The sequence below is a fragment of the Epinephelus lanceolatus genome, chromosome 2 (genome assembly GCF_041903045.1).
Source record: "Epinephelus lanceolatus isolate andai-2023 chromosome 2, ASM4190304v1, whole genome shotgun sequence".
NCBI lineage: Eukaryota > Metazoa > Chordata > Actinopteri > Perciformes > Serranidae > Epinephelus > Epinephelus lanceolatus.
The window spans coordinates 47,554,640-47,580,051 of record NC_135735.1 but is presented as its reverse complement, the minus strand read 5'-3'; the positions used below and the strand labels follow the sequence as shown (position 1 = coordinate 47,580,051).

The window sequence follows — 25,412 nt, the reverse complement described above, 5'->3', positions numbered from 1 at the left end:
GTACACTTTATTGAGAGTATTTCCACTGCTTTATGTTTCTGGTACCCAGCCGTTCCCACAGGGAAGCTGTAAATGGCTTCAGTTCCCATCTATGCTCCCACCAGACTCCACTGACAAAAACAGTAACTCAAGCTCAATGAACATGGGAGCTGCTGGTCTACCGCTGCTTCGATTGGTTAGTTAGTTTGTGTTATTGTGGGACTCTGGTGAATCCAAACTCATCCTTAAGTCACTCAATAACACAAACTAACTAACTAACTGATTGAGGCAGTGGTAGACTAGCAGCTCCTGTTAACAGCAATGTTAAATCTGTTTTTCTTAACCCATTCAAGTCCAATATTTTCCCAGACATGAAAATATCCAAATCATGGGTCATTGGTAACCCTTTGACATAATCAAGAATATTTTTTTAAGGAAATGGTGGAAAAGTAGATGAAAAAGTGTGTTTTATGACCGGTGGGATAATGTGTTGTAATGTCAATTAAAGGTGCTGAGAGTGCTTTTTTGGTAAAATAAGGGTAAAATGGCTCTATATTCTGAAAACAATCACTGAAATAAGTGTTTGGTCAGGTACTTGGGACTTCCAACACTGATATGAAGACTGTTACCAAAGGCAAAACAGATCAAAATGTGTTAACGTTGTTTCTTTATTTGAATATAACTTGCAACAGCGTTACTTCAGTGCAACATGTATTGAAACATCCATCCATCCACTTCTACACCTCCCATGTGCTCATTATATTGCTTGATGCATTGTGGTCGTCGGACTTGGTCAAAAGCATGTCGCTCTTTGCTCCAACGCTTGACAGCTGTCTCAGTATAGCTCTTCTCCATATTTGTTGCTAAAGTGACAATGTTGTTGTCCTTCCAGCTGACCAGCAGCTTCTCTCCTTCCATTAGAACTTCAGAGGTTCCTCTGGGTAACTGCATGAATTCGCTATTTGGTTTGATGGGAACATCAAAGAGATGGTTTTCCCTCATTGTCCCACAGCTCCCATATCCCCTCTTCGTCATCTCCCCTTGCTCTGCAAGTCCCAGAACGACACTCGGACCCTGGCCTAAGTCACTGGGAGGATTGTGTGGCGTCCCCCATAAGGCTCCATATATATATATATATATACATATATATATGGAGCCTTATATATATATATATATATATATATATATATATATATATCTTATATATCTTATAACCAAAATGGATTTGTTTGCCTTTTATGAACTGCTTGCATCCATGGCGGCCATAATATTGTATCATGCTTTCATCTACTGACAGCCAGTCTGGATATGGCATGACTTTGTATGAATTGTTGAGCTCTGTGAAGATGGGCCTAACCTTGAAAAATGGCTCCTCAGTGATCTTTGTGTTGTCAACGAAATGTTGTGAGGCCATTATTTCATCAAATCATTTTCTCCACATTGCATTTGAAATGCTTTCATTATGTACATCGCTGTCAAGTGACCAGTGCACCAGTGTTTGTTTGGCCACCTCTGGCTGTGTTTGGCCACCTCTGGCTGTGTCCGCGGCCCTTCTGACTGGCCCCTCTGGTGACTAGAGGACCTTGGAAGTTCCTCAGACTGGCCCCTCTGGCGGCTAGAGGACCTTGGAGGTTGCTCAGACTGGCCCCTCTGGCGAATAGAGAACCTTGGAGGTTCCTCAGACTGGCTCTTCTGCCAGCTAGAGGACCTTGGATGTTCAACAGTTGAGGGTGGTGGAGCAGGGGTGGTGGGGAGGGTTAGGCAATCAGCATTGATAATGTTCCTGTCTCAATCTTTATTTTGATCACCTGTAGCTTTGCCTTTGGAGCCTGTGGTTACCTGGTATGGCTTTTAGAGGACCTGTACACTCCATTATCTACAGTGCCAGGTGGTAAGGGAGGGCTAGTGGGGTGGGCTGACACTGAGCTGACACTATGGCCATCTGTTCCTGGGTGGCCTGACGAGTAGTCTATCATATGATTGTATCAAAGTCATGGTATATCATGGCATAACATTTTCATATAAAAAACTCCTGTGTGGTATGCCATAAGATATCATAAACATGTAATAGTATAGTTTGTCATGAAAATGCTAATAAAAAGTCATAGTACAATATATATCATTAAAAAAAGTCATAGTCATTAATGTCATAATATAGTGATTCTATGTCACAAGAACTAATACAATTTTCATAATTTTGTATGTTCAAAAAAAGCCAGCAAAAGTTAAAGTATATTATAAAAAAATCCTAAAAAGTAGTAGCATAGTATATTAAAAATGCCATTAAAATGTCAGATTGTATTAGGCCTATATCACAAGAAATAATAAACATTTCATAATTCTGTATGTCATAAAAAACGACAATATGAAGTCATAGTATATCATAAAAGTCATAAAAAGTCATAGTATAGTATATTAAAAATGACATAAAATTGTGGGGAAAAAATTATGTTAGAGTAGGCCTATGTCATAAGAAATAATAAAAAAAAAGTTTTTATTATTTTGTATGTCCAAAAAAAAGCCAGTAAAAGTTAAAGTATACATAAGAAATCATAAAAAGTCGTAGCATAGTAAATGCCATTGAAATGTCCGATTGTAGTAGGCCTATGTCACAAGAAATAATAAAAATGTTATAATTCTGTATGTCATAAAAAAACGGCAACATAAAGTCGTGATATATCATTAAAAAGTTATAAAAGTCTATTTTTTTTTAAATGTCATGAAAGTGTCATATTGTATTAGGCCTATGTCATCATCATGTTCTAAAAAAAAAGTCAGTAAGAATTTCAAGTATATCTTAAAAAAAATCATAAAAGTCATTGCATAGTATAATAAAAATGTCATAAAAATATCAGATTTAGAGATGATATTGGGCCTATGTCCTAAGAAATTATAAAAAATTAATAATTCTATATGTCATAAAACACTTGACCTTTGACCTTTTGGACATAAAATGTCATCACTTCATCATCTTATCCTGTTAGACATTTATCTCAAGTTTGTCGTAATTAGTGTATAAATTCTTGAGTTATGACCAAAAACATGTTTTGTGAGGCCACAGAGACCTTTGACCACCAAAACCTAATCAGTTCATTATTCAGCTCGAGTGGACGTTCGTGCCAAATCTGAGGAAGGAAGGGGTTTTTGAGATATTGCATTCACAAGAATGGGACAGATGGACAGACAACCCGACAACATAATGCATTCAGCCACAGCTGTCTCTGGCGCAGAGGCAAAAAGTCACAGTGTGGTATATCATAAATATATCATAAATTATTCGCAAGTAACTTCTAGTAGTGCTGTGCTGTAGCTCAATGAAATATAATGATGCTTCTCATGAACACAAATAGAAATAAAAGGATAACGTGACACCAGTCATAGTTTCCTGACTCAGTCCTTTTTTCAGGGGACTTGTCATAGGCAAAAGTAACCTATCTAGAAGTCTCTACCTGCAGTAAAGCAGCATATTTAGTAAATCACAGACTGCCATGTTAAGTCTTAATTCCAACAGTCTGGTGTGTTTTGAGGTCCAATTCGCAATGGAAAGATGGAATAACTGTCTAGTGAAATAGCTCAGGCTTTTTACTGTCATTTCTGCACCCTTTGAACTCCCAGTTAAATGTCAGCAGGTTGTCATTTTGTGTTTCATAACCCCTTGCCCATTTGTACCTCTGTCAAACATCGGGAGGAGACATGGCCCCCTCCTGACCCTGCTTCTGCAGGACTGTTGAGTTGCCTCCAGGTAGCGACAAGGGGCAGGATTTAAACCCACATTCTGGGCCATTGGCACTTTACTGTCAAAGTCAATCCCACCACGCTACCAAGCTTACTTTGCACTGGGACCTTTTCATTTGGCTTTTGGACATTAAAATTCACCTGCCCAGGCTTCACCAGGCTCTCCAAGCAGCCCTTCAACAGCATGAGCTACTCCACCTCAAACTTCCACTGTGGAGCATCTCACTCTCCTCTTTGGACAGTGGCCTTTAAAATAGGCCTCAATAAGGACTGAACCCAGACGCTCCAGATCTCCCAAAAGTCTTCTATCCCCTATCAGTTAAGAGACACTTTTCTGTGTTCCTGGTAGCTTTTAACTTTGTCTTTCAGACTTCAGCTTGCAAAAAAGACTGACTGATCACCTCAGACATTAACCCCAATTCTCAACCTTCAAACCTGCTCTTTGTGTCCCTGAGCTAATGAGCTAGAGTTGTTGTTACACCTCCTTTTGAAAGTTTTTTCTCACACTTTTAGACAGTGTTTAAATTAATGATAATGATAATAATGATAGTAACAATGAAAAAAACAACAAACAAAAAAACTCATAGTGTGTCCAAAAAACCCAATATCGTGTTTAAACTCGAACATTTTTGAGAAAAAAAGTCACAGATTAAGACCAAAGTCAGGTGACATTGTATAAATGTTAAAGTCCCAGAAGAACTGTAGATGTGGTGGATGAATGGTCAACGCACAAGACTTTGACACTGTAGGCCGGGTGTGAGTGTTAAACTGTAAATCTGTTAAATAAATCATAGTATTGTATGTCAAAAAAAAAAAAAAACTCATAAAAAGTCATGCTATAGTGTGTCGAAAAAAAATCATAGTGTAGCATGTTGAAAGTCATCGTGTATGTAAAAAAACCCCTGTTAAATAAGTCATACGTATTGTGTATAAAAAAAAACAAACAAAAAAAAGCATTCAAAAAACCATAGTATTGTGTGTTGAAAAAATGTTGAAAAAGTCCTGGTATTCTATGTCAAAACTTCAGTTACTGTCATTCGATTGCACGCTGCTGTACTCCAGTCATGTTGCACTTAGTTTACATGCATGTCTGTGAAATCATGTATGCTTCACACACATCTTCCCTCCAGCAGCACAGATGGTCTATATATTCAGCACAGTTTCAAGATGGACACCCAAGATTAGTGTTGTTTCTGATTACTTTGTTTTAACTACTAACAAACACATTAAAACAGTTGTATTTAGTAAAAATCCAAGCAGTGCTGGCTTAGAGCAGCTCAATGTGGAAAAGATCATCCAAAGTAAAATAACAAGCCAGATAAATTTATGGAAATAAAATGGAAAACAAAACCATAACAAACTAGGATTGGACGTCAAGGATAAAATCCTCGATTATGAATTGTTGCTATTATGTTCTGTCTTTTTCAATGTCAACATCTCATTAATTCACTTTATTTTTCAAAAATCAATTAAAAATTGTATAGATAAAGACTAGAATTAATCGCTATTGTATGCCTCCACGCACCAGTCAAGTTGCACTTACAGTTTACATCCATGTCTGCAACATGGATGCTTCATACACATCTTCAACCTGGCAGCACGAAGAGCTACATAATCAGCACAGTTTCAAGGTGGACACCCAAGATTAGTGTCACCAATTCAGTATCTGACCAAATGTCTCCCCTTCTGTTCCTGAGATATGCATGGAATAATTGCCAGAAAAGTTTTAATGCAGAACACTATGATGTCACAGTGAAGTTAACCTTTGATCTTTTGAAAATAAAATGTCATCATTTTATGCTATTAGACATTTGTGTGACATTTTATCTCATATTAATTTTTTGTTCATGAGAAATATTAAAAATGTCAGATCAGTCATGAAAAAAGGCACTACATTTACAGTGCACATTTTTCATTGCTAATATTAATTAGTGCAACTCCTTTTGTCAACCTTGTTATTTCTGGGAGGGGAAAAAAATACATAAAATATATTAATGCTAAGTGTTGTGTTCATTTTTGAGCCAGAAAAGACTGGTGCACTTGTTTCCAGATGTAGTCAAACAAATGTCAATATGCTGATGAACAGCTTGAAGACATTAAAATAATGCACCACAAACTTATAATTCATAGTTTATTTATTGAAACTAAAAAAAAAAAAAGAACAAGCAGGTAATGATGTGACTGAACATATGTATAGATAAAAATAATGTATTTGAAAAAGGTCACTTTTTTAATTATAAAACCCCAAAGATTAATTGAATGAAGGCCCTCACACACACATACCTGTTGAAGCTACACTACTGCAAAACACAGACCTGCAGTTTATCCAACCTGCTGTCTGTTAGAAATAATTAGTATTTGGAGAATACACCGAAGCCTTTTCCCTTAACAACAGCCTAATATAAATTTCTACTCTTTAATGCTGATAAATCCCACGTACTCACTCTGAGTCCAGCACACACTGTTTGGTCATGATGAGGGATGTTAGCTGTGCTCCAGAGCAGTCGTTATCATGCCTTGCATGTGGGTATCAACATTCCATGACACAAAAACTTGAGCATTCACGGCAGCAAGACACACATTCACATCCACATCCAAAGGAAACCACAGTGACAGGGAACAAAATATGTTTTCAAATCTATGATTTCTCAAAGCCTCATAAATCACGATCTCTCTGTACATGATTCTAAGCATGATATTAGCAAATATAATGTATGAAGATGATTAAAATAATACTCCAAGCTGTAGTGTTTCTGTTTAGCTTGTGATTTGCCACAGCAGTGATGAAGGCTTTGACATTACGGCCCCATTATTCTGTGAACAATTTGAACATCATGAAAGAAGGAAACCTTACTACTGATCATTTATCATCAACTCTACAACTGATGCAAGTGTTCAGGAAAAGTATTTGCACTAACCGAAGCTTAGTTTCCCATAGAGCATCAACAGGTGCAGCTTCAGTCGGGAGGGGAATTTGAACTCCCGTGCAACATAGCAAACTTAATGTGGACAGACCAAGAAGCAAAGGGGTTCATCAGCTTTTTGGTCCATAGTCAATGTGCTGGACAGTATACAGCCAACAATATACATTATAATCCAAAGTGGAGGCTTGCTTTCCACTTAAAACTGCTCCTGCTTACATTAAGGTTGAGCTACTAAACAGTGAGCACCGTGAGCCCTGTGACAAGACTCATTAGAGACATTTCAAACTCATTGCTGTCGTTAACTCTGGTCTTTGGTGAGACTGAAATTCCTCTCTGATGTGAAAAAGCGACAATACCTGAAGCTCAACTCTAATTCGGTAAAAAAGTTTCAAAATGCAACTTCTGGCTATGAGGCAGGAAGTGATTTGTAATGTCATCTCAGGCCCTGAACATCTATGTTGCATTATCTAGCTTTAACTATTACGAAGCAGAGGTGCAGAGCAAAACTTTGTAAAGCCCAGATAATGAGTTCTATATATTCTCTTTGTATGGAGTCATTGGAAGATAACTCATCCTCCCTGTGCGTACAGAAACAAAGTGATCTGAAAAAGGGAGAGGTATAGGAGGGATGGAAAAGGGAGCAAAACAAAGCCGGTTAGGAGACCTGAGAACGTCTCACAGTGTTGAAGCACTAAGATGAGGTGGAGAAAGAGAGAAGACCAAAGTGTGAAAAAGCGAGTTGAAATTGTCTCCTTCCTCTTTTTTTTTTTTTTTTTTTTTTGCACATGGACAGGGACACAGGTCGTCATGAGGGAGCGTCATCATTGCCGCACCTCCACGTAGTTAGCTGGGAAAAGGCCGTAGGCACCTCTGCACACGCCTCGCCACCAGCCTTCGTCGATCATCTCGATGTTGGTGATGATGTCATCAGGGTCGAAGGATATCTCGTCGTCACCGGCTGAAACAGGACAAGACAGATTGGTGACAAAGGGCCCTCTGATATTAATAGGGCTGAAACTATAAATAAATTCTACCAAAGTGGACAATACAAGGAACAACCATAATGCTAAATTGATTGGAAAACTCTATAGCAAGGAAGACTATTCTTAAACTTTGAATTTCTAAGGACACCCCTGTATGGATGACTGGTATAATGAGATACTGAGACTACTCCCTGTGGAAAAGCTGAACTACAATCTTCACTGACAATGTTGAGGGATTTATTGAGATATGGCAACCAGTCCTGGACCCCTCTAGACTGTACGTGCTTACAACTAGGGTCCAAAACTAACATTCGCCGCTTGCCAATTACGGGCAGATTTTGTCTCTGGCTGGTAAATTTTTAAGACCACTCGCCACTCTGGCAAGTTATTTTTTTACCAGTGAAAAATGCATTTTTTGTTACTGGAGGACGACCGGCTGGTTTCCTGGCAGAGTAATGTGTATTTCAGGCAGAGACGATCTTTGGTCACCGAAGTGCGTCACATGCATTTGCGACCGGGGTCCAAAACAAATTATTAGGATATGCTATAGTCAGTTCTAGTGTTTTAATTGGTCGTAAGCAGGGTCCAAAACTAATTTTTTCACTTACCAGCTAGGCTGGCTGCTAAGTGAAATTTTTTACCAGCCAGGCAGATATTTTACCAGCCAACCAAATAAAAATTGCTTTGAACTGTTGTAATTTGCTATCAGTATTATTTAGCATGTCATTTGGGTCTTGTATGCGATTCTCAATCAATATTTTAATAGTATGCACTAATATTAGTAATAATGTATGCTAAAATATGAATAACTGTTTCAACAGTTAAGTGTAATATTTGGGTTAATAAATTCTGTGGTATTCTTACTACAGCGCAAAAAGAATCTTTCATTAAGGAATTTTACATGAATCACTGACTTCAGTCTCCTTTGGACAGTTGAGACATAAGATTTTGGCTCGACCAGACTGCAACAGCAGGGCCTGCCCTATATAAACATGAATGTCTGACCAGTGGTGGACAAAATATTCAACGACATGACTTGAGTGAAAGTAAAGATACTCTTGGACAAATATTACTCCAATACAAGTGAAAGTTGTTCGGTCATTTTTTTTTTTTTTACTTAAATGAAACTGCACCAACTGATTAACATAGCGGGGATCGAAATAAAATAAATAAATAAAATAAAAATCAACCAAAAATCAACCAGCCACCCTCCTCCCCTGACAAGTAAAGAACAGTCCCTAAAGTGCGGTGAGGTTTGTGGACCGTTACTTGCCACAAAGAGAGAAATGTGAACAGCTCGTTTCTCCTCTGACACGTCACATACCTGTGTGCCACCACGGCTCGGCTGTTCAGGTACTTTTGGGCAGTCATGACACCAACGAAAGAGTAAATTATTGGACCTGGAGCCAGGCTTCTCCGTCGCCGGTAAGCCGTTATCTTGTGCTGCGGAGCACTGTGGCCGCCGTATTTGACAGGAATACGTATTCCTGTCTTTGTTACCCCCGTTCAACCCACAACCGGCAGGATTCGCCTTTCATTTCTGCTGCTGGTTGAAATCTGTACTCGCACAGTGTGCTCCTGAATGATTTCTTTTGCTCACACAAAACTATTACTATTATTTTATTTATTTATTTTAGTTCGATCCCCGCTATGTTAATCAGTTGGTGCAGTTTCATTTAAGTAAAAAAAAAATGACTGAACAACTTTCACTTGTATTGGAGTAATATTTGACCAAGAGTATCTTTACTTTCACTCAAGTCATGTCGTTGAATATTTTGTCCACCACTGGTCAGACATTCATGTTTATATAGGGCAGGCCCTGCTGTTGCAGTCTGGTCGAGCCAAAATCTTATGTCTCAACTGTCCAAAGGAGACTGAAGTCAGTGATTCATGTAAAATTCCTTAATGAAAGATTCTTTTTGCGCTGTAGTAAGAATACCACAGAATTTATTAACCCAAATATTACACTTAACTGTTGAAACAGTTATTCATATTTTAGCATACATTATTACTAATATTAGTGCACACTATTAAAATATTGATTGAGAATCGCATACAAGACCCAAATGACATGCTAAATAATACTGATAGCAAATTACAACAGTTCAAAGCAATTTTTATTTGGTTGGCTGGTAAAATATCTGCCTGGCTGGTAAAAAATTTCACTTAGCAGCCAGCCTAGCTGGTAAGTGAAAAAGTTAGTTTTGGACCCTGCTTACGACCAATTAAAAACACTAGAACTGACTATAGCATATCCTAATAATTTGAATGTAATCATTTCGCTTGGTAGTGAGTGTGTGTTTTTTTGTTTTTAAGGTTGTGACTCCTGCTGTTTTTGTTTTTTCTATAAGGTAGTTCAAAAACTATGAAAAAGGGGGTTCTGTAAATATTGTGAACAGAGTATAAAATTGATCAGACCAATAAGTTTGATTGCCATCAGATTACTGTAAAGGTCTGTATGTTTGGAAGGGATTTCTGTTGGTGCTTAGTCAAACCACTTTTTGGTTTTTGGTGGCACAGTGAAATTCATTAGCATGATCATTCAAAAAAGATGGAGCTGGAAGCTTGGTGATGTAGCAGCTCCTTTGCAGCTCATGCAGCAGAAGTGTTGGTCATTGCTAGTTTTGTTTAAGGCTAAGAAGATACCAAGACAACCGTCTTGACAGTTTGCAACTAACAGCTCAAATTCCTGTTCCAAAATTCACCCAAGTTCAAATCTATGTAAAAGCAATGCATGAATTTACTTTGCATCTGGAAGAAAATCTGTAGATTCTGGTGATTCCACATAGATTTCTGTTGAAAGCTTTGCTGGTGTGACTGATCCCTTTTATTCTGTATCCCAGCCCATAATCCATTCACAGCTTTCAGTCTCACCTGCTTGGTAGTCGTACAGGGCCACTGCTGTCACCCCGAGGTCCTCGCCGTACTCGTACTGCTGGCCGTCTGCAAAAGGACGATGGTTTGTTAGTCAATGGGAAAAGACCTGTACCATATATATGAAGTCTTTTATTGCACAATCACACAATTCTAAGAGGCTCAAGTGTCATGTATTTTTTTAAGGTGTTTTTATTTTTATGTCTTGTATTTTACTGCTTGAAGTTTCCAGGGTATCCATTATCTGGTGTTAGTTGTTTTTTTGAATGGGAAAATCTGTTGAAGTCTCACATATTTGAAGTGTGGGTAAGAAGCTGTGATCTTTTTTAAAACTCGTTATACAAGTAAAAAAACAACAACTTGAAAGCATGAGAATACTGTGTAGTACCTAACTCTGGAATTAAACCGTTAAACAGTTTTTCACTGTTGCCCACAATGTTTTTGGACGGCCTTGAAGCAATCGTTAATGTAACCCCTCCCCTGCTTACACATTACATAAAAATAGAGCCCATTGCATCAATGTTGTTCTGTTTGCTCCCTGTGTGTGAGCAGTGAGTTTGCTATGTCCCACAAGCTCTCTGAGCTCTTGCAGCCTGCTCAGCTTCTTCAGCAGACACGCCCCCCAGTGTCTCAGAGCAGAAAATACTGCTCATTTCTTTTACAAATTCAAACCTAATGTTTTATACTTCACATTTTTTAATTATTCATAACATAAGCACAAGTTGAATTGTATTAAAATGGGGTATAATTAAATTTTCACATATCCTTCTATTTTTTTTTATTTCTTGGGCATTTTCTGCCTTTCATGGACAGGACAGAGTGAAGAGTGTGAGGTGGAGAGAGAGAGTGGGGGGATGACATGCAGCAAAGGGTTGCAAGCTGGAGTCGAACTTGCGACCGTTCGCCTTTATACATGGGGTGCTGGCTATCCACTAAGCTACCGATGCCCCAAATTTTCACATATCCTTCTGTTTAAAAAATGTATCTTCATTATTTTATGAAAGTGAAGGAGAAATTATTTGATTTCAAGTGGACAGAGGTAAGCTGTAATTAAAATGTTACTAGGCAAACAGGCCTTTGTTGGGGTTTTTTTGCAAATAGTTTTTTTATCTGAGAATATGTAGGCCTAAACCTGAAGAAAATTCTTCATGTTCACATGTTGCCCCAACAAACGTAGGTTAGCATAATATTTATTGATTTTTAAAATGGCATTATTATACACGAGTCTGTTGATGAGACTTACTTCATTGGGAATATAATGTATAAGTAAAAGTAGACTGATATTTTGCACAGTGATATTGTACTGATACATGGACGCCAAGTATCAATCTTTTTTTTTCCTACACATTATTGATTTTTGCAAATACACATTTTAATACAACTTTTGGTACTAGAAAAATAAAATCAATTGCTTTTTCAGTCCACTAGATAGTGCTGAGTTTTTTCCTAGTGAGGTCAGCAGAGGTCTCAGTCAGTGGCATTTGGCAGGAAGTTCATCAAAACAAAGATGGAGGCACCGGAAAAAGAAATAAGAAATGCACAAGCGATTCTCAAGCAGTGTCATATGAGAATAAAATACTTGTATTGCAATATCACAATAATATGGTAATATTGTATTGTGGGTCTTCTGGCAATTCCCACCCCTACTTGATGATGTCATTTATTATACAACTTGCTGGCCTTTCAATCATTTCAAAGCTCAATAAACACAGATAATATTTGACAGGAATTTGATTTGCAGTTTAAGCTGTTGGATTGTACTGTGTTATACTGACAGGTGTTTCCATTATTTTTGCAATTTTCCACTTTTGTGAACTATAAAATTATACTTCCATAATTACTAATAAAAAAAGTGTTTTGATTTTGTAAGTGATTAAGATAAGTCATGAGACAAGCAAAAATGCCAAACATCGGCTTGTTTCCGTAAAACAACCCGGTTAAAGAGAGAGAGGACACAGTCACCAACAACACAAATTAAATGAGCATCACCTCCTGCTGCCGTCTCCTCGGGGGTCTGGTAGAGCTCCTCCTCCTGGTTCTGTGGGTCCACCTCGTACAGCTGCTCTCCATTCTCCTCAGCAGCATCATGGGACACTTGCTCTGTCTTTAAATGAGGCAAACCAAATCTGTTTAATGATTTCTGCATAGAGTACTAAAATTGCATAGAGTAATAAAATTATTTTTCATCTTAATCAGTTTCAGTGTTTTACCAAATAAACTGTCTTTGTACTGTATTCAACTGAATAAATGTCATCATTGCATTCTGTTTTAAACCATACTTTAAACAGCGTCTCAACTATTTTGGAATCGGGCTTGTAACAGTACTTTCACTTGAGTGCAATATTGTAGTACTCTTTCCACCTGTCTTTACATAACTAGTTTGCCTGCAGCATCTTTTCCTCCATTCTTACTTTGCAATATTAGAAAAATGACAGACCAGGTTCTTTGTGTCTCTACCTGAAATGTTGCATTTTGTAGCTTTTAGCCCAAAACAGAGAGACATACTGTAAAAAACTGCTTGACCCACCTGATATGCGGGAGCAGCAGCTGGCTGGACTGGTGGAGTTGGGCTTGGAGTTGGACTGGGACTTGCAGCAGGGACAGGAGAGGGGGCCTTGGCTTCCTCTTGGATGTTACGGCGCGCCTCCTCTTGCTCCTGCTTCTCCTTGGCCTGTCGACGCAATCGCTCCTCTTCGGCCCTTTTCCTGTCCTCCTCCTCCTTCTGCTTGGCGATGTTCTCAAAGCGGGCCTTGATACTTCCTGTGCTGCTGCCAGCTGATGAGTGAAAAATGGGGAGAATAAAGAAATGTGATGAGTTCACACGTCGTCCTGACTCAAGTCACTGTCCTGACTCAGGTGCAGTTGATGTTGAAGAATGCTTACCAGCCTCCACAGGTTTGGTTTTCTGGTAGGATGAGGCTGGCTTCTCCACATCCTCAAAAGTCCCTGCGCTCTGTCAAACAGACAGAAAGATGTGAGACAATGCTCTCAACATCGAACATAACACATAACACACGAACACTCCTTACCTTATCCATCCGGTCATTCTGGACACCAAATTTCCCTCCAAATCCTTTGGAATAATCTGGCAACAAACAGGAGAAAGTAACGGTCAGTGTCTGCTTTACATAAATGGCCCAACCACAGTCAGCATCAGAACTTGTTTTTCAGAGCAGAGCCTAAAACACTCACAGGACTATTTGATTTGATTTAGCCTTTTCCTTCTTTATAACAGACAAAAACTATAAGCTTTTCTGGTCTGCAGAAGTTCAGATAAAGCAGACTGTGGTTGGTTTCACGGGAAGTGATGAGTACAAGAAGTGCTGGAATCAAAAGGACGGGCTGATTAGCTCATGCAAACCTGTAGAGAGGAGAAACAAACCAAAAACAAAACTGTATGCAGACAGTGACAGCAGAAAAACTGAATAAGAAGAATCTGAACATAGGCCAGATAGTTGGGGTCAAGCAGCCATCTTGGCTCAGTCTCTGCATTATAGATCAGCCATGTCTCTGTGTGGTCACAGCAGTAGGACTTGATAAAATGCACTGTGGCTGCACGACATCATGCACACAATAAATGCAGAAGCAAACAAACAGCATCATGGCAGTGCTAGGAAAAGTAGGGGTTGTGATCGAGGAGGTGGAGGAACCAAGTGAAGGATAAATACTGCTATATGAATGTGTGACTACACACCACATAAAAGAATGGAACTCTTCATATAATATAGCATTTGCTGCATGATATGAGGAAAATATGAGATATGCTATAACGCTGAATATCGCGCCAACAATAATACTTGTAATGCATAAAGAGATATTCAAGAGTTGTCAGTTCTCCCTTTCTACTGCTTTCAGTATACTTGTAAAATCTGCAAAATTGCTAGTTGAATTAAAAAAATCAAGGAAATTAATGCCAACATTATTTTACTGTACAATGAACTGAACACAAGGCTGCACAGCCCCAATAGTAATGTTCAGACCACTTAATTTCTACATCTAACTTTTGGGCTTGTTTTGGAGAATATTTATATCAAGCTGCGTACTCATTGACATTACCTGGCCCAAAATGAAGGCTGTCTGTAGCAGAGAATGCTCTGCACAAACTATTTCATTCAGTGCTGGTTATTAAAAAATCAAATAAAACAATGATGGGAAAAAAGGCTAGGACTTGGGTGAAATTAGCAGCACCTGAGCAGCACAGACCCGACAGAAACGATTGCTTCACAAGAAATACAAAGATTAATTATTGCCTAAATTGCCAATTTTCATCCAGAAACAGTAGCTTAAAAGTCCAGTGTGCAAGATTTAGGGGGATTTAGTGCAATCTAGCAGTGAGGACTACAGATTTCAACCAGCTGAAACTTCTCCCAGTTGGAATTCCTCAGGAGGTTTTCACCAGGAGCAGAATTATCCGCAAAGGTCTCTGCCTCTACAAAACAAATAGGGCAGGTGATTTAAACTGCAAAAAACACTAAATAAAGCAGTTTCATATTACAAAATCTGTGTTTTTCTGACGCTGCACGTTGTGCGGGGGCTGCTAACTACTGTGGCCGACGCAAAAATGCTGATGGCCCTTTCTAGAGCCAGTGCTTAGTTTGTCCATTCTGGGATACTGTAGAAACATGGCAGTGCATCATGGTGATCTCCGTAGTCGAGGGCCCGCTCCTTCTGTAAATATTAACAGCTCATTCTAAAGGTAATGAAAAAACAATTATTATTTTCAGGTGATTATACACTAAAGAAAACATACTTATCATATTATAGGGGAAAAAGCCATACAGCATACTATCGCAATGTTTTGCGTGGTGAAATTGTATTGATACTCAGCCACCAAGCATCTATCTTCTATTGTATACATCATTAATTTCTGCAAAAACATATTTTAATACAACATTTGGTACTAGAATATTAAAATGAATTTTATTTTTCGGTCCACTAGATGGCGCTGATGTTTTTTTTTCTTGGTGAGGTCAGCAGAGGTCTTATTCAGCAGCATTTAGCAGGAGGTCCATCAAAACAAAGATGGAGGCACCGTCTGCATTTAAATCAAAGTCTGGACTTATTTGGGATTTTTTCAACATGAAAAGAAAGGAGGACTTGGGTATGACGTGATTTGCAAGTAATGTCATATGAGAGCAAAATATGCTGAGAATACTATGAACATGGGGGCTCACCTCATACGCCACCATCCAGAGATAGCGTTAGCCGCTGACAACCGAACTAATGCTAAATCCGCACTGCCAAACAATCAACTAACACTGGACACTTAGCTTGACAAAACTACCATCCAACTCTGAGAGAGCTAAGAAAATAACACAGTCCATGACCTACTTCATGTGCAAAGATCTGCGTCTATAGCGTTGTTGAAAACAAAGGCTTTTCTTACGTGCTAAAAACACTGGAACCCAGGTATGTGACTCTGTCCCGAGTTTTTTTCACCGACACAGCCGTACCCAAGCTCTGATGGTTCTACCATGGGTGTTGCCATTCAAATAGCAGGATACCCGCATGTGAAGTGTATCGTGATAATAATGAAGCATGGGCATCTGGTGATTCCCGCCCCTATTATATTATATTTCATTTCTGCCAATATATCCCCCTAAATCCTACACAATGGACCTTGAACTGAATAGTAAGAGTATAGATCTAAGAAGTGGAGAAAGTGGTGATTTTTCTCATATTTTAGAGTCAGTTCCACCCAAATCACAAGATACACATATTTTCACTTGGTGACATGTAGATCATTTCTGTTTTGTGAAACAAAGTAATATATTTATTATAATATTATTATATGACATTATATTATATGATGATTATATGAGTTTTTTTTAAAGCACTCTAAAAGAACAAAAACAACTTTAAATCAAATCTTTACAATTCGCTGACAACTGGGCAACTCCATCTGATACATCATGTAATATGATCAAAAACTCCAAAATGGCCTCTTAATAGACCTTGGGGTGTGTTTGCAAGGTTAAAAGTGAACTCTGAAACTCAGCGTTTAGTTTCTATTTTATTTTCTATCTTATCTGTGTGTGAGCCACAGATTATTTCAGTTAACTGAGAGGTTGTTTGTGGGGGAAAAAAAAAAAAAAAAAAAATTTAGTTTGTGAAATATAATTTTGGGAATTCACCTCCTTTGTACAGTGTGAGGTGGCAGAAGTCTCAGCAGCAAACCTAACTATCTGCATGGCTTCATGCCACCAGAAGAAGGTGAGAAAATATGTATGTTTTTTGTAATTTGGGTGGCCTTTAATGAGCTTATCTATGTTGTTCACATTAATCGGTTGGTGCTGCAGAGGTGTGAGGGTGTGTAACAGTGACGGGTCATGGAGGTTATTTGACAGCAGGGGTGTGTCTGTCAGGAAAGGAAGGCGTGTCTGTCACTTAACAGAAAACAGCCGTTAGGGAGAATGAGACAGCAGTGCCAAAGAAGCATTAACAAGCTAGGAGGGAGTATTTTTCTGCAAAAAGATGGGTGATAATAAGAAAGGATTTTTGAAATGGGAGGTGGGCTTGTATGTTGGGGTGGGGGGTGGGGTAGTCCGGGGGAGTATCTGTGCCTTTCTGGGACTCGTGCTTAGCCAGGTTCTCCTTGTGCTCATAGCCCAGAGCACACTGGTCCTGCTTCTCCACCTCTACCCCATACCGCCCTCCAAACCCACGCTTATAGTCTGTAATATAACACACACACACATACATGGACAGACAAACACCAACACAAATTACAAAGACATTTGTACATACATATAAACAGACAAACATATAGAGACAATGATAGAGTGGGCTGGCCTTTTGTGATTTATATACACCCAGTACACACTCAAACACTCAGAGACATGAAGGAGACACAGTATGGTTTTAAAAAAGGGAACCGGGGGAAAGCCTCAAAGATCTTCATTCTACTTCCTTGATTAAAATCACTGCCAAAATCTAAAAATGATCATGGTGTGAAAACCTTCCTACTCCCGTCAGGTGGTCTAAGCAGGAAGTCACTTCCTCTCTCTGCACAACATGAATCTTTCCTTCTTCTGTACCTGGTTTCTATTTCTGGCCAATTTCGTTACCTGCCTGCTCTCAGGAGAGAAAAATGTTTGTGACATTTAGTGACTCTGCTGGGAACATGTGGTCTTTCAAATCAAGGTCAACCACACTGAAAATGCCAAGTTGTACATATTTGTAGAGCAGTTAACCTCCTAAGTGGGGAAAGGGGTTATATACAGTCAAGACATGTCACATTAGGCAATGAACTTTTTAAAAACTAGAATTTAAACTATCTATGATTTAGATGTACAGTTGCAATCAAAATTATTCAACCCCCATTGCATATTAGGCTTATTGGCAAAATGTACAATTTTTCAGCTGTTTGCAATAAACAAAGTAGACAAGAACAGAAAACAAAAAACCCTCGAGTGACTGCAAAACACCTGCAGCAAGACTTGGTGGCAGCAGGAACTGAGGTTTCAGTTTGTACAATAAAGCGCATACTAAACACCGAAGGGCTCCATGCCCGGACTCCAAGACGTACACCACTACTGACCCAAAAGCACAAGAAAAGTCGGCTCCATTATGCTCAAAACCATATAAATAAGCCACAGAAGTTTTGGAATTCTGTTCTGTGGAGTGATGAAACAAAACTGGAACTTTTCGGGCCTATGGAACAGCGGTATGTCTGGAGGAAGAAGAATGAAGCATATGCTGAAAAGAACACCCGGCCTACAGTGAAGCATGGCGGTGGCTCAGTGATGCTCTGGGGCTGCTTTGCTGCCTCTGGCACTGGAAACCTGCAGCGTGTGGAGGGCACGATGGATTCAGTCAAGTATCAGGAAATCTTAGGTAAAAACGTTGTGCCGTCTGTGAGGAAGCTAAAGCTTGGGCGTCATTGGACCTTCCAACAGGATAATGATCCCAAGCATACCTCAAAGTCCACCAAGGCTTAGTTTCAGAAGAAGAAATGGAAGATTCTAGAGTGGCCGTCACAGTCGTCTGACTTGAACCCCATAGAAAATCTCTGGTGGGATTTGAAGAAGGCGGTTGCAAAACGCACACCTAAGAATATTACTGAACTGGAGGCCATTGCCCATGAGGAATGGGCTAAGATTCCTCAGGAATGCTGTCTGAAGCTGGTGTCTGGCTATGCATCACGTTTGCAGCAGGTCATAACAGCAAAAGGGTGTTCTACTAAGTACTGACGATGCTTGTCATGAAGGGGTTGAATAATTTTGAGACTGCAGTAGTCATTAAAAGTAGCATTTTGTGTTGAATTTGGATCAAAACCATTGTAATATTAGTTTTATTGAACTACTTAAACAGTTCTTGTGTAATTTGTTCATTGCAAACAGCTGAGAAATTGTATATTTTGCTAATAGGCCTAATATGCAATGGGGGTTGAATAAATTTGATTGCAACTGTACTCCTCCACATTTTAAAACACAACTCTAACCATTTTTTTTCTGCTTGTATTGCAGGATATTTATTTGAAACGGTATGCTGCTTGACATTTCATGGGAATGGGTAGGTACAAACCAAGCCCACAGAAGTGCACCAGGCTTTGAAGCCAATTTCACATAGTGGTCAAAAGTGGAATTACAGCAACCAGGTCCATCCCATGATGCTATGGGGCCCCTAAATAACTTTTTACAATAGACTTACATAGGGAAAGAGACATCTGTACATCAGTGGATACATTTTTTGAGCATCACAACCCCCTGCGAAATGACTGATTTCACTATAAGGATTTGATCTATTTGGTCCAGTAACATGTTCCCATTGAAGCTAAGTCAGAAGTCAACCGCTCGGCCGGCAGAACTCTCTACTGTGCTTACTCTATGGGCCCCACAATGCAGAAGATCCAATTTATTTTATACGACTGAAACTAAACATTTTTGGCTTCATGCGCCACTGAACAACTTTCATAGAAATCAATGGTGACTTGCCTCTAAAACTGTATTCAGTTCTTTTTATATACGCAGTTGTATGCACCATTGATGCAGCACAGAAGAGCTATACAATCAGCACAGTTTTAAGGTGGACACCCAAGATTAGTGTCACCAGTTGAGTAGTGACCAAATGTCTCCCCTTCTGTTCCTGAGTTTTGAGGTAGAAAAATGGCCAGAAAAGTGTTTTTGCAGACATTATAATGTCAAAGTGGTCAAGTTGACCTTTGGGGTATAAAATGTCATCACTTTATCATTTTATCTCATTAAATATCTGTGTGAAAGTTTGCCATAAATAGTGTAGGAATTTTTGAGTTATGGCCAAAAACATGTTTTATAAGGTCACAGTGACCACTTTTGACTACCAAAACTTAACAAAGTCATTGTTGAGTCCAAATGGACGTTTGTGACAAATTTGAAGAAAGGGGCCCGACTGCCACCTGGAAATACGCCCATGTTCAAATAATTTAAAATCCTACTCCTAACTTACAAAGCTTTAAATGGTCAAGCTCCGTCATATCTTAGAGAGCTCATAGTGCCATGTTATCCCACCAGAACTCTGCACTCAGAGAACGCAGGGTTACTCGTGGTCCCTAAAGTCTCCAAAAGTAGATCAGGAGCCAGAGCCTTCAGCTATCAGGCTCCTCTCCTGTGGAATCATCTTCCTGTTGCAGTAAGGGAGGCAGACACCATCTCCACATTTAAGACTAGACTTAAGACTTTCCTCTTTGATAAAGCTTATAGTTAGGGCTGGCTCAGGCTTGCCTTGTACCAGCCCCTAGTTAGGCTGACTTACGCCTAGTCGGCCAGGGGACCTCCTATAATACATCGGGCACCTTCTCTCCTTCTCTCTCTCTCCTTTGCTAACACTCATGTCCAGTTACTGCATCTCGCTAACTCAGCTGTACTGCATGTCACTAACTCGGCTTCTTCTCCGGAGCCTTTGTGCTCCCGACAGATAAATAACTCCCAACAAATAACTCCCTTCAGGGGAATAGAACCCCGACGCGCAGTGGAGGGGTTCTATTCCCCTGAAGGGAGTTATTTTCCCAGTATTCACCGGCTCATTATACATTATCCAGCTTATTACACGGCTAATTATCAGTTAAATAAATAATGTTGTCTGCCTCCGCGAAGTGCATTAAAACCGACCGGATTCGACAACTTTTGGTGAAAGTTTTGTACTCACCCAGGCTTAGTGGACTGAACCGAGGCATAAAACTCACGTAAAATGTCATTAAGCATGACTGCTGAGTGTGTATTCAAATCCGTGTTCTTTTGTTTTTGGCAGAGAAAGTCCATCAGTATAGTAGTAGTAGTACAGTATAGTTTAGTACAGTAGCCCATTTTGTTGTCTTTTTTGTATTTATCTCATCTTTCTCCTCCTCTATCACTTGAAGCTCTTCAGGTGTCAGTTCCTTGTGCCGTTTTTCTTTCCTTCTCCATTTCTTTTTCTTCAGCGGCATCCCATCCCTCAAAATCCTTGTAGCTACTCTCCAAATAAGTTAAAAGAAATGTTAAAATTAGCCATTTCTGTTTTTTCCCTCGGAAGTTGTTTGACAGCTGCAGTGTTGCAGGGCAGTGTCCCTAGCAATGCTGGGCTACATAGCAACTGTGTAATGACCGTAATATCAGACCACTGAATGCCGCGACTGACCAATCAGAATACAGCATTTAATAGAGCCGTGTAATAAATATGATTATTGTCACATATGTATACTATCAGATATAAATATATACTTTCAACATATTGTACCACAGCAGCCGTAATTATAATTATAATATTATTACTTTCATTAATGTTGTTGTAAGCTACTGTCTGTCCTGCATCTCTCTCTGTCTCTGTGTCTCTTTCTGTCTCATTGTGTCATACGGATTGCTGTTAATTTATCATGTTGATCTGTTCTGTACGACATCTACTGCACAGCTGTCCGTCCTGGAAGAGGGATCCCTCCTCAGTTGCTCTTCCTGAGGTTTCTACCATTTTTTCCCCCGTTAAAGGGGGCTTTTTGGGGAGTTTTTCCTTATCCGCTGGATGTCGGACAGAGGGATGTCGTATGCTGTAAAGCCCTGTGAGGCAAATTGTGATTTGTGATATTGGGCTTTATAAATAAAATTGAATGATTGATTGAAAGAACAACTCACATTAAAACAAAAATGGGGCTATTTTCCATACACGCCCTAAATAAGGCAAACCCATCTCCATCATGGTTTTGTAAAACAGTGTCAATCTATAATGAATTATAAACTTATTCTACATAAACTATTTAAAAAAACTATAATTAAATTTACATTTATTAATTAAATTTATTTAAATTTAATATACATCTCAATATGAAAGAAGCACGAGAGGAAGCTTGCCGTAGGAGCTATGAGTGAGGATACATAGGTGTATCCTATGCCGAAGTCTTTCCAGCACCTGAGAGGCCAGAGACACAACTGAGCAACATGTCATATTTAATTGACGTTGCTTTAAAATGACACTCCAAAGCACTGAAGTCTAATTTTGTTAAATGCCTGTTGCCTCTCTCCTTACGTCTCTTCCTTGCCTCCTCCACTCTCATCTCAGGTGGGAAGGACTAAGATGTGAGGAGAGGACACATCCCCATTTCTCTTCATTACAAAAATAGGTGTGCGCAGAGGTGTATCACAGAGAACGCAGTGCTGTGCTAAGCCTGGTCCAGGTCTCTGCTGCTTCTCATCTTAGTTGTTGCTTCACATTGGGATTGTTACAGGCCAGTTTATGGCTGTCATAAAAGACGCCATCATCATCACCACCACCAGCACCACCACCACCACACATGTTTAATTTCAGCCTTGCTGTGGGTAAATTCTCAGGGATCCGCCACAGTGCTTAGAACCACATTTGTTTCCTCCTTGCTAACTATGTTTATGCCTTTGTCATGCTGTAGATTATACTGTACATAATGAATATGAATATTTAAATAATGACAACAACTGGTGAGGGTGAAAGGGCATCACTTTCATAGTTATTTAACCTACTCTTCCAATGCATAAGTAAATTAACAACTTTAAATAGTGTTATATTTTAAAGCCTTTTTAAAAGAATGAAATTTTAATATGCTAGGCATTTAGTTAAAATCTGTGTATTTACATTTGCTAAGACAGCTGGGCCTTTTCCATTTCTGTGTACACATGTTCTATGGCAGTTCTGAATTCGTTTGCAGAGTACAAACAAATCCAGGTATGTAAATACTGATGAATCCTGGATTTGTGTTTAAAAAGTTTGTACACGGTTTAAACACAGATTTGTACATACGCACTATTAATGAATTAGGCCCAGTGCCTCTATTGCTGCCAGCTGCAGAGGTTTGTATGTGGAGAAGAGTTTGTGAACAGTCAGTTGCTGCGTGGCATTGACATTATTATGAATTGCTTTGAATGACACCATCAGCTTCATGCAAATACAAATCTGAGCTGTGGTTTCACTTCCTCTATCTGAGCCTTTTTTTTCTAACCCGCAAATTGAGGAAGTTGTCAACCTTTGAAAGACCACATCCAAAGCCACAACCAAACCACATCAGACCTGCGGTGCAGGGCTGAGGAGGAACAAAGGTTTTTTACAATGAAATCAAATTGTGTGCTAAACTCAAAGCAGACACCCTGCAAAGGCTGAGGTTTGGTGGATATTCTCCCTGTTCAACGATCTAGCAAAAGTCAAAATGGAGGGTTTGATGTGCAAATTCAAACAAGACAAAGTGTGAGTATCAGGGGGTTTTCTTCTTAAATAGAAAACAGTAACAGCTATTGGGAGATTTTCAACAAAGGAAATATAAAGCAGCACTAATCAGACATTTAGTTTTCTGAAAACACTCTTTAAAATGTCAATATTCCATTTGTCTGTTGTTTATGATAGATGATAACATTCAGCAGCCACTTCCTATACATAACATTTCTTACTAAATCTGATAATAGACTTGTTTATCAAACCTACATCAAGTGGAGTATAAAAGCTTGCAAGCTTCAGCTGAAGATAATTGGTGTTATGCTGGTAGCTGGTGTTGATTTTTTTCCCCCGGCTGTGAACAGTAAACACTGAAACCACCAGCTTGGGCTCATACCTTATTTGGCATTAGTCAAATAAATGGAAGCTTTTCCAGTAGACCTAAACACTAAGGATATAATATCATTTGGGTATGGGCATCCCTATACCTGTATATTCTTTTTGATGAGTTCTGCTTAAAACACATTGTGTGTCTCCTAAAACCCATACAAACCAAATCAGAAGCAGTACCTTTCTGGGACTCGTGAAGCTGTAGTTTCTCCTGGTGGTCCCATCCCAGCGCTGATTTATCCTGTCTGTCCGTCTGCACACCAAACTTGCCACCAAAGCCCTTCACATAGTCTGCAGTAACACAGAGAGAAGCAGACATTAACACCGAAACAGGTTTCTGACACCTGACCACATGTTGTCATCTGGTTTAATTACCTTGTATGATATGGACACAATCACAGTACCACTATTGTTATGTTGCATCAGTGATACATTGTAATACAGTATATTTCCTGGTAATTCCATTAACAAACTGGTTAAAGATAAAATAAGCTGATAGGAATGTCTGCTCCTGGCTAGTTCAGCTGTTTAAATACCTGCTATATTAAGGTAATTTATCACAAAAATAACAACTTAAATGCAAATATGCCATAAAACAGTTCTGTCATTAATTTGCAACACTGCTTCTAATCATATATTAACCAGATATTAAATAACTACCACACTGCTAGTGGCTAATCTTTAAAAATGCCTTAATATTTTGTCATGTTTTACAGCAGATTTAAACTGTGCCTCATCTTTGTGGGGAAATATTTACTAATATCTCTATAATGTTAAGTAGGTGATGCCTTTTAGGATGAATATATTAAAAATAAATTTCACCTTATATTTGTGCCATTTTAATAAACTCCTATCACTGAAGGGGTTGTGTGATGCAAATATTTAGAAACACAGTCAAAACTTCACGTGTGCAGTATTAAAACTTCGAAAGTGATGTAAGCCTTTTTCACAGGCTCTTTTAAGACTGTTGCATTGAAATAGCTGGCTCTATTATCAGAGCATGTGACCCAGTTATCGTAGCTGACACCACATATGCAAACCTAGGAAGCAAATACAGCCAGATGCATTGTTGGAAATTCTTGAGGTCATCTACAACATCAGCCTATATTTACTGTGTAAGCTGCAGTTGGCCAACCAGGCAAGAAAGTCTGCTCAGGTGTGTCCAACAAGAAAGTACAGGTGAAGCTGCTCTGCTGTGTAGCAGCTGAGTCCAGACAAGTCAAGACAGACAAGAGGGTGTGACTCATCCAGGCCCTCTGGAGACTGATACCACATCAGCAGCAGAGTACTGAGTAATCAAAACAAGTCTTCATTTTGTCATTTTTTATTAGTCCTGTGTCAAATGTCCTTGTTAGTTTTCATCACTGGTCAACCACTTCCTGTTTTTTTTGTGTTAAATTAAAGTTGACTAAAAGTGTGGGCATTTAAGTCTTATCTTGGTCAAACAAAACTGTAACTGTTTAAGACTAGTTTTAGTCAACAAAAAAACTGTTAATGTTTTAGTCTGTTTTAGTCGTTAGATTATATTGAACATTTAGTCAACTGAGTCTAGCCTATCACCTTGTTTCTTTCTCCCACGTCCCGCTGTTGTCATTTTTTACTTAAATTAAGTAATAACCCTTTTTGACAGTCATGAGCTGGCATAACTTGGCTTGGTTTGGTTTGGTTTGGCCCATCAGCCCAGCCTGACAGGGATCTGCATTTCCATTACAATGAAGGCTACACTGATGAAGGCTTGTCTTAAGTGATGACATTTAAAAGAAAATCCTCGACTAAAGCATCAGGCCTCACTTATCAATCTGCCTGTAGGCTGTTACAAAATATTTTGTCATGGGCTAAAAAATTTTAAGTGATTAAAATGTGGCTGCAAATACTTAGAATATGGTCAAATAACAATTCTCCAACT

The 25,412-nt window shown here is 39.0% G+C and overlaps 1 protein-coding gene across 8 annotated transcripts in view; it reads right to left on the bottom strand.

Annotated features, from left to right (window-relative positions):
* Positions 1–5,831: 5,831 nt before the first annotated feature.
* Positions 5,832–25,412, bottom strand: part of cttn (cortactin) — a 31,163-nt gene continuing 11,582 nt past the window's right edge. For 4 of the 8 annotated variants that reach the window (XM_078162132.1, XM_033619114.2, XM_033619106.2 and 1 more), the window contains 8 exons: positions 23,687–23,797; positions 17,059–17,169; positions 13,525–13,580; positions 13,379–13,448; positions 13,023–13,270; positions 12,485–12,599; positions 10,496–10,564; positions 5,832–7,596 (listed from right to left, as the gene is read on the bottom strand). In XM_078162132.1, coding sequence (XP_078018258.1) covers positions 7,460–7,596; positions 10,496–10,564; positions 12,485–12,599; positions 13,023–13,270; positions 13,379–13,448; positions 13,525–13,580; positions 17,059–17,169; positions 23,687–23,797 — 917 coding nt within the window. In that variant the 3' untranslated portion in view covers positions 5,832–7,459. The remainder of the gene's footprint in view (positions 7,597–10,495; positions 10,565–12,484; positions 12,600–13,022; positions 13,271–13,378; positions 13,449–13,524; positions 13,581–17,058; positions 17,170–23,686; positions 23,798–25,412) is intronic. The other 4 variants (XM_078162128.1, XM_078162136.1, XM_033619122.2 and 1 more) reach the window with 1 other exon arrangement.